This window comes from Nestor notabilis, unplaced genomic scaffold, assembly GCF_000696875.1.
Source record: "Nestor notabilis isolate BGI_N333 unplaced genomic scaffold, ASM69687v1 scaffold28136, whole genome shotgun sequence".
Classification (NCBI taxonomy): domain Eukaryota; kingdom Metazoa; phylum Chordata; class Aves; order Psittaciformes; family Psittacidae; genus Nestor; species Nestor notabilis.
Window position 1 is genome coordinate 1 of NW_009932866.1, and position 9638 is coordinate 9638.

The following is a 9638-nucleotide window of genomic DNA, read 5'->3' on the forward strand; positions in this document are numbered from 1 at the left end:
ATCCTCTTCTACAGTGGGCCTAAGGTCTTCGAAGCATCAAGGATATTTTTACAATTTCCAGTGTTTAATTGTTCTGATGTTCAAATACCCTGACAGTTTAAAAAAGGCATCTGTCTTTTATGCTGAACTTTTCTACCTTTAGCTTCCAGTCCCTGATGTTTCCCTGCCATTGTCTACCCTAAATGGCAAAGCTGGTTTTGCTAGAGCAAAAACACTCATACAGATGGAATTTGGGACTGCACTAGCCAGGGACACTTTTGAAAAAATTGAATTTCCAAGCCTTTTCCTTGTGCTTTTAATGTTAAGAACAGCAGTATGTAGAATTTCATAGCTTTTTTTTTTTTTTTTTTTTTTTTTTTTTTAATGGTTGAGGGTTTTTTGGGGGGAGGGGTGAGGGGGTGGGAGATTTGGTTTTGGGGTTTTTTTGGGTGTTTTTTTTCTTTGTTCTTTTTTTTTTTTTGCCTTGGAAGCATATGTATTTGCAGATTCTTAGTGGATGTTGTTCCTTTCTTATTTTCTTTCTCAGGAGTGTTGTGTTGTTCTTTGCCCAACCCTAGGAATGTCCATTTTGAATCTACAAACATGAAGAATGTCCTTCACTGGTCAGCACCAGAAGGCACAGGACATGGAGTACTCTACAAGGTGAAGTATTTGGTGTAAGTTGGCTTGTTTATTTTATTCTTCACTTACTTTTATTCTAGCATTTTAAATATTAATTAAATAAACTTTTTTGCAAGATATGACTGCAAAAAAGTAAAGTGAGAACTAAAATGTGGGTTAGACTTAAGCAGTATGGGTTTTAAATTTTACTCCTGCACTGCTTACTTCAGATCCAGTTAAAAACATTTATAAGGAGACTTTCTTCCTATGAAGAAAATGTAGGATGCAACAGACTAAAGCTTTCAGAATCCTGATAAATGAGACAGAAGGACGAAGAACTGTGCTGTGGACTGGCATCTGTACACATTAGCCTTCTGTACACATTTAAACAGATCTGGAGATGTAGTATTTAATAGAATATTAACAACACCCAGTGCTCTGTTGGTCTTACCAACAGATGCAATCCCCACAGATTTTTTTCTGATCCCTCAAGCCTCTCTAGTCTAGGAGAAAATCCACTGAATTTATAAAGTATTGTAGAAAACCAAGCAATGTGATTGGAATCAGGCCCTTATATTTTCAAGGTCTATGCTTTGTAGGATATCAAGGTATTTGAGTAAGGACCAGAATATAAATTTCCTTTATTTTCTCCAAGAGAGCACTGGATCATTCTAAAGGACAGTGCTGGAAGTTTGGCTTATAAATAAGTGTAGCACTCTTGTCATGGGTAACGTAATTCTCCCAATCTTTACCTCTCGTATTTACACTTCCCTCAGTCTAGTACTGTTTTCATGACACTAAACCAAATGTAGATCTCCAGTAGTTTCCAGTGACTGGAACTGGCTACTAAAAATGCATGGAGTTGCATCTACAGAGACTGCAAACTCTTTGCTCAGATCTTGCCCTCTATGCTAATAGGAATGGCATAGTCAACCTCCTAGAAAAGAGGAGAGTGCTCAGTAATCATGGAATGAAAGATAATTGTGTATAAGATAAAATGCTCAGAGAGCACTAGCTACACTGACTCTGCCAGGTCAGCTGGTCCACAGAGGAGTCTGTAGTCATAAGTATAGCCATCTTACACAAAAATATTTGTATGTGCCTCTGCCTACCCAGGACAGCAATTGCCTTGAGCTAGATGGAAAATACTAGTGAGTGGTACTGCCCTACAGTCATGTAGAAGCTGCCACACTCCCTTACTAACAAGCAGCCAGAGGAGGAATTCTTAATAAGGAGCTTCTGATGAAATCCAGACAGGAATTTCCCAAGGAAATCTTGCTTTCTTTTACTAGTGTGTAAGAGCTGGTCAGTAGTGATGCACTGTTGGTAGTAGGTATATGCCCCTTTTTCAACTAGAAGGATTTTGAAGTTCATTGTATTCCAATGGAGTCTTTTTTTTCAGCTAGAAAAAGAAGTAACACTCAGTGATGAGTAGTCTCCTGTCCACTCATCTTAGACACCCTGAGTAGAATCTGTCTCTGTACACCAGGATGAACCACTGGCAGAACTCTTTGCCTATATATAAATAATTACCCTGATTGTTATCATGTGTTTAGAATTTAAACCAAAACTGTGGAGACTGAAGTTGAGAGATCTCCAGTCTGTGCAAGCAAAATTAGATTGGTAACAGCAACATCTCTGTTAGTTCCATATGGCCTCTTCTGGGTAGAGCCCACTCTCGTTTATTTTTCATTAAAAACTTGTGGGAATATTGTATTTTATCTCAGCAGAAGTTAGGATTCCTTGAAATGCAGATTTCTGCAAAAAAACCTGTTTTATCAGCCATAACAGCAGTTCCTGTGCTATATCATCAGGTGACTAATATCATGGTAATAGCTTTTGTACAGCTCCTTTTTCTTTCTTTTTCAATATAGATATGGTGTTGGCAAATGGATTAGAAAGCCAGAATGCAGGAATATCAACAGAACATGGTGTGACCTGTCCAGTGAGACCTCTGACTATGAAGAACAATACTATGCGAGCGTTAAAGCCTTCCTAAATGGGATGTGCTCTGACTGGATAGAGACCACACGATTCAACCCTCTTACAGACAGTAAGGAAAGCTAATGGTACAGCCAGAAGTTCTATGGCCTTGATTAATCTCTTTGCTCAGACTGCACATGCATTCAGAGAGGATAATATTTTAATTTGACCATGAGGTTAGATTTTTTTTGCAGTTGTTTCACATTTATGCTTTTGGTAGAAGTAATTTGAAATAATTGTATCAGAACCTGGGTATATGTGTGTTACATATGTGGTCTCATATAAACAGAATATTGTTTTATGCTATGGTAAATATTTACTCAAGGCAAATAAAAGCTGTGGCCCACCCATAGCGTGAAGAACTCAGATTTTGAAAAGGCTCTATTACACCAAGCAGTAATCGTACTCTAGAGCACAATATCTCTTATCTGTGCCAGATAATCTGAGAACATATTGGTAATCTAACTTATTTTAGCAATTGACTTTCAAGGTTGTTTATCCTGAAAAGTCACAGGAATTCCTAGGCAAAATTCCAAGTCAATACTCTCCTTCTCACTGTAAAGATCCTCTAAGTTGTCTGATGGAATAATTTTCTGTCAATATAAATTAATTGTCCAAAGTCCTACTTAGACTCCCCAAAACATCACAAAAATTAAATATCATCCACTTTAAAAAAACCCCTGCATGGTCAAATCAGTATGCCTCTGCTACATTCATCTGCTTTTTGTACATGTTCATTTTTCCAGCTAAAATTGATCCACCCATGGTAAGTGTGTCTTCTACTGAGAAATCTATTTCCATCATTCTGACTGCTCCTGAGAAGTGGAAGAAGAGTCCTGAGGGAGAATCTGTATCTCTGCTTCAAGTGTATCCTGGCCTGCAATACAACGTGTCTGTCCTCAACAAAAAAACAAAGAAGCGGGTAAGATTTGACAAGGCTGTAGAACTGCACTTATTAAACCTCTGCTCTTTAAACACACTTTGTCTGATGGAAACAGGATACATAGCCCATAGCCTTACAGGAACTGTAGGATCATACAGGTTGGAAGGGAGCTCAGGAAGTCTTCAGTCCAAAGTACTGTTCAAAGCAGGATCAGCTGTGAGCTCAGACCAGGTCACTCAAGGTTTGTTCAGTTGCATCCTGAAAGCCTCCAAGGATGGAGATTGCACAACCAGTTTCACTACTTGACTTTCCTCTTAGGGATAAAGTAATTTTCCTCGTGTCCAGTCTGGACCTCTTTTTGAACTTATGTCCCTTTTTGAACTTATGTCCATTGTCTCCACCCTCCCTGCATTCAGCACTGTCATCTTGATGAGTCATCCTGGGGACTGCTGTTAGGTCATCCCCCGTCCCCCCCTCAAGCCATCCCTTCTTTCCTACATGGACCAAACTCCAGTCCCTCAGCTTCTCCTCACAGTGCAGGTGCTCCAGCACCTGGAGGTTGAGGATCTTGGTGATCCTCTACTAACCCATTCCAGTTTGTCAGTCTTTTCTGTATTGGGTGGGACAAAACCGGTCATGATGTTCTGGACATGGTCTGATGAGCACTGAGTGGAGGGCAGTAACCCCTCCCCTCCATCTGCTCACTCTTCTTCTGACAGAGACCAGGATACTGTTGGCTGCCTTTGCTGTGAGGACACGTTGGCTGGCTCATGTTCTTGCTGTCTGTCCCCCGTCCTCTTCAGCAGGGCTGCTCCCAGCCAGTCAGCTTCTGGCAGTATTCATGATACGTCATGACAAAGTGCATCCTTTGTCATCGCATCTGATGCTTCTGCTGATTTACATGTCGTTAGCAAGTAGTAGTTCCCAGCATAAACACAGTAGGTGAGGAGGAGTTCAGTGATAAAGTTACAAAAACATTCATTCTTCTGTTCCCATCCTCCAGGCACAGTATCTTTCTGGCAGATCTCTGAATTTCCTAAAAAGGCACAAGAAACTTTATACCAGAAAGGTCACCTTCTGTCAAAAGAGATATTAAAATGCCAAGGTTAGCAATTAGAGGTAGACAAAAGGGGTTTTGTGGGTTTTTGGTTGTGTTGTGGGTTTATTTTTTTCTTTTTCATCAATACACTTGACATACAGCAATTACTTTACTTTAGACTCCAAGGTCTACACAGCACCCATTATTCTAAGGCTCCCATCTTTACCAGACCATCCCAGTTTGAAAGATTTTGTGGAACTGTATTGTGTGCCTTTCACTGGCCTTTGGATCAGGACAACGCTGGAATGATGCTCCATTGCAAACACCAGCATGAGAATGTGGCTGACTGGTGGTACTTCATATAAAGCATGAAATTGCTCAGTAGAAAAATGATTGAATGGAAGATAAAGTATTCAGAGAACGTGACCTGTGAAATAAGTTGAGGGTTTTATTACATTTGGAAAAAAAAAAAAAAAAAGGGTGCAGTTGCAGTTCTTACAGTATCATTTTTTCCAGGAAAATTGTGTGCTTGTGATACATTTTATATGGAAGATCTTTACTTTTCTGCAACTGAGAGGTTACAGGAGAAAAAAAAATATCTTTTTTTTTATGTCTTTCAGTGGTGGTTCTCCATCAGCAACACCACCTTGGTTGTGCCCTGGTTAGAACCTGGAACAGCTTATTGTGTCAGCGCACAGATACATGTCACCACACCACTTTTGCACAGTGGGTTTTCCAAAGAATATTGCATTGCTACCTTGAAAGGTATGTGTAAACTGGTAAACTACAAAGAGAAGATGCAAGTTAGAAAAAATGGTGATCAGGTTTGTAAGTTTTTTTATGTATCCATTCTGAGAGTGAAGCATTGTGTTTTCCCTCTTTATGTATTTGTACCAATGAAAATAAATCTTTGCTTTTAATAAAACGTATCTGAGATCTACTGACTGGAAAGTATGTCAGTACCTCTGAAAATAAAGATCTGCATTCTTGGAGTCCTAGTGAATGAAGAATATCTTTTTCTCCTTGAATGATGTTTGGGAGTGGCAGATGTGGGTCAGTCTGAAGTTAGTAGCAGGAGAACCTGAGGAAAGGGTTGTTACTTCTTTTTAGAATTTTATTTATAATTCAGATAATAATAAAAACTTGTCCTGAAGCTCAAATGTAATTTTTTTAATTTCCTGCAAATTACTTGCTTATCTAAGATGTTTTCATCTCATATCCAGAAAGCAATTTCTGGATACAGGATGTATGGTGAGTGCACACATTACTATCTGAATGCATTAAAATGTTGCTCCGTATAATGAAAACTTTTGTTTTGTTAACAGATAAAACAGCAGATGAGGCTATGACAGTCATATTTGGATATGTTCTGCCTATCATGCTAGCTGTCCTTTTTATTTCAATGATATGCTATTGTGTGCACAAGTATATTGATGTCAGCAAACAGAAACATCCAACAAACCTGGTAAGTGTTCTCTGTTGCAGGAGGTCGCTGCCAACCTTGACACTCACAGCAGGTGTGTGTATTTTCTGGGGCTCTGAGTCAGAGTCCCAGGCTAGCTGCAAACAAAAGCTCTAGTTGCCACTGATATCACAAAAAAGAACAACACATTTAGGGTTATTAAATGAAAGAAAAAGGGAGTAATCATTCAAGTTAGCAACTGTGTCTAAAAAGATGGCCAGATCTAATGAAGATCAGAACAGAGCTGTTCATTTGGAAATGTTATTGCCATAAGCATAGTCTGAGGTATGCTGAGACAAGCTCTGTTAGGAAGTCATCACTCCTTAAATTTATCTAGGAAGAAGCACTGTAGAGATTTGTTGAACAAAAGCTATTAATTGGTTGAATTCAGAAACAAGAAGGGAAGATAATTAAAGCAGTATGGAAATCCTGTGATGTTTTATTTGACTATTACTGGGTATTACCAGATTTTTCCACTTAATTGTAATTGTGAAGGATTTAATATGTGTGCATTATTGAGATAATTTAATCTGGATTTCAACTATACTTTCAAATATGACACCATTTCCTAACACACAAAAATGTATAAAAACCCACATTCTATTATTTAAACAGCCCAAATACACTCTCTATGTAAAAATGTTTGTAAGCTTCTTAGAGTTGCAAAGTTTACTGATTTTTAGAAAGATGGCATAAAGTCTAACAAATACTCCTGGTTTCCAGGTCATGAGCCCAGCAGAGCTTTCTCACAGCTGTCTTTAAACAAATCTCTTGAGTATAAACATAAAATTACAATAATGAATGAACACTTCGATGTTAATCTGACCTGCATGACACTGTGGGATGGGAGGTACAAGGGAATTGGTTTCAACATGCTGATCTTTCTGAAGAAATCTAGAGCAGCACAGAAGCGTCAGGAGAAATATCCACAGAAGGTTCCAAGGGTTGAGAAGGAGTAGAGCAGTGTGTTCAAATGTGCATGGACACACCTCCTGCACTTGAAGAGGCACCAGCTTTATCACAGAATCGTGAAAACACAGAGTGGTTTGGGTTGGAAGGACCTTCAAAGATTATCTAGTCCAACTACCCTGCCATGGGCAGGGACACCTTCCACTAGACCAGATTGCTCCAAGCCCCGTCCAACCTGGCCTTGAGCGCTGCCAGGGATGGGGCATCCATAACTTCTCTGGGAAGCCTGTTCCAGTGCCTCATCATCCTCATATTACACTATGTCCACTTTCAATTTTGTTTCTACACCTCTGGATTCAGTTGATGTTAAGGCAACAAATGAGTATAATACCCTTTGGCTTTCCCAACCTACAGAATCTATTCTACATGGGCACTCTGTGTGGTCAGGGAGGATAAGCAGTTTGTTTTGGTCCAGCACTTCTGGCCTAGGGGAGCTTTCAGACTACCTGGTGCACCAGTTAGTAGTCTTGGTCTTCCATTCAAGCTTGAAAGTATTGAAGTGCAGCTTCTGATTGTTTTTCTGTTGCACTTCCTTTTAGTTACTGCTTATACAGTGTTTATTCCTGTTAGAAATATTACTCATTTCAGAAAGATTCCTATTGTTTAACTAGATGATTTATCAGTCACAAAAGCATCCTGTGACAGATGGCACAATGCAGGCTCCATACACCACTCTTGAACCTGATGTATAGCTTCCTCTCTGAAAGGAAATGTGATATTTAATTCTCTGTAAGATACACTGTAACATGGTACCTGACTCTCTACTTGTGGGATGCGGTTTTGACTGCACTTCCTCTTTACTTGTTAAAAAAGTGGAATAGATTTTGTAACCTTTGAAGCATGGACAACTCTGATGTTTTCTCCAAAGTCACTTGAGTCAGTGCTGATGGAAACAAAACCAGAATTTGACAGAATTGTTCTAACCATTATTCTGACATAGGGAAGATGAGAAAAGGGACATTAGATACATGATACAATTTTACTTCAGATAGAACAAAAAAAGTGGAACACATTAACACTCCTGGACGTTTCTTCCCTGAGTTGAAATAATGTCCTAATTAGGTCTAACCTAGCCTTTTACTTTAAAAATATATGACGGTATAAAAAGTAGCAATATTGAATTTTATTATACTTCACACAAATAAAAGTATTTTTGATTTCCAGGTATGGCACTACACTGACAAATGCAGAGAAAGAGTTTTCATACCATGTGAGAAAATAGTCGTCAACCTTATCACTGTTAATGGGGATGAATACAAGCCATCTTGGGAATCCAGTCATCTACCAGAAAGGAAAAGTCCCCGTTATTACACTGTTTACAGTGGCACTGAAGAGAAGGATTTGCCTTCAAAAGAAATGCTGGAAACAAAACACTTGCTTGAGACTTCACATGAAGAGATTTCATGTGAAGAGGAGATTTTAGCAGGAGAGGACCAAACCAGGAACTGGCCATCCTATGGCCATCCTGGAACAAAGAATACTTTGAGACAGAAAAGTGCAGTGACTGTAGAGTATGAACATGATGTAAGGGCTGAAGACTTCAATCCTGCTCAGGAACTGGAAGAGAAGACTTCTGCCTCCAGGGGACTACTAGGTGAGCCACAGGTTGCCTTGGGGAACTTGGTTAATATGAAAGCAGGACAACCATATTGCCCCCAGGTAGAGGTGAGGGCAGCTGACCCTTGTTTGGGACAGAAAATAGAGGTACTTAGTTTGAAGATGGTTGATGAAGCAGATGAATTGCCAGGTGGGACCCATATCAACTTGGTGCACCTGGATACTGGAAAATCTGGGCAGATATCCTATCCTCAGCTGGAAAAAATAACACAGGGCCTCACAGATAAAGAGGGTGAACAGACCATATTAGTAGATTGGGATCCTCACACTGGAAGACTGTATATTCCTACCCTGTCCAGTGTTGAAAATCAAGTGTGTGAAGGAGTATACAAGTGTGATGATCCTGACAAAGAGGGAATTTTGTCCAGACTGTATGAGAAAGAGGTATCTGATAAATCATCAGAGGACCAAGAAATATATCTCCTGCAATTTCAAGAACAATGGGGACTGCATGTAGAAATGGAAGACTGAACAGTAATTTTCTAAAATATTCTAAAATGTAAAATCTTGCATACTTTGCCAAAGAGAGTGATGAACTCTAGTGGAGCAAACACATCTGAATGTATTGAAGTTTTCAGAACCATCACAGTTGAACAACTTATTCGTGATACATTATTTATAACAGTTTCTAGATGTGACAAAAGTGATTCTGACTTCTGTCGTAAACCTCTCAGGTAAAATATGGTGGCTATGAGATCATCTTCTTTAAAAGAAAAAGTATTTTTACACAGGATGCTGTTAGAATTTTCATATTATAATTCTTACCAAAACAAATTATCAGTGTTTGAAAGCAGTTATTTTTAACAAAGAAAAAGCAATAATATGACATTTTTCTGGGTTATTTCATGTGTCTTGACACAACTCAGTCTTTTGTAGGACTCACTCCTTGTACTTGTAAAGATTTGAGCTGACCTTTGTCAACTTAATGAAGTTCTTATTTATTTCTCTTGAGAGACTTGTCTGAGGTGCAGGGTCCCTTCCATACTGTGTTATGCAGATGTGCAACCAGCAACAATTCTTTAAGCAGGTGTGCCTAGAAGCTCAACAGAAATAAGGAAGCATTAGTTATATTTTAAAATGGGGGA

At 39.0% G+C, this 9638-nt stretch overlaps 1 protein-coding gene across 1 annotated transcript; it reads left to right on the top strand.

Annotated features, from left to right (window-relative positions):
* The first annotated feature begins 528 nt into the window (after positions 1 to 528).
* Positions 529 to 9024, top strand: IL20RA (interleukin 20 receptor, alpha). The gene is made up of 6 exons (XM_010016600.1): positions 529 to 656; positions 2475 to 2653; positions 3330 to 3505; positions 5126 to 5270; positions 5831 to 5970; positions 8101 to 9024. The coding sequence occupies exons 1-6, from the start codon at positions 583 to 585 to the stop codon at positions 9022 to 9024; spliced, it is 1638 nt and encodes a 545-aa protein (XP_010014902.1). The 5' UTR covers positions 529 to 582.
* The last annotated feature ends 614 nt before the right edge of the window (positions 9025 to 9638 follow it).

Excerpts from the sequence above, each read along its gene's own strand:
- IL20RA (XM_010016600.1), top strand. The coding sequence starts at position 583 with ATGAAGAATGTCCTTCACTGGTCAGCACCAGAAGGCACAGGACATGGA. Across the intron at positions 3,506-5,125 it reads ACAAAAAAACAAAGAAGCGG|TGGTGGTTCTCCATCAGCAA; the intron begins GTAAGATTTGAC and ends TATGTCTTTCAG. Across the intron at positions 5,271-5,830 it reads TTGCATTGCTACCTTGAAAG|ATAAAACAGCAGATGAGGCT; the intron begins GTATGTGTAAAC and ends TTTTGTTAACAG.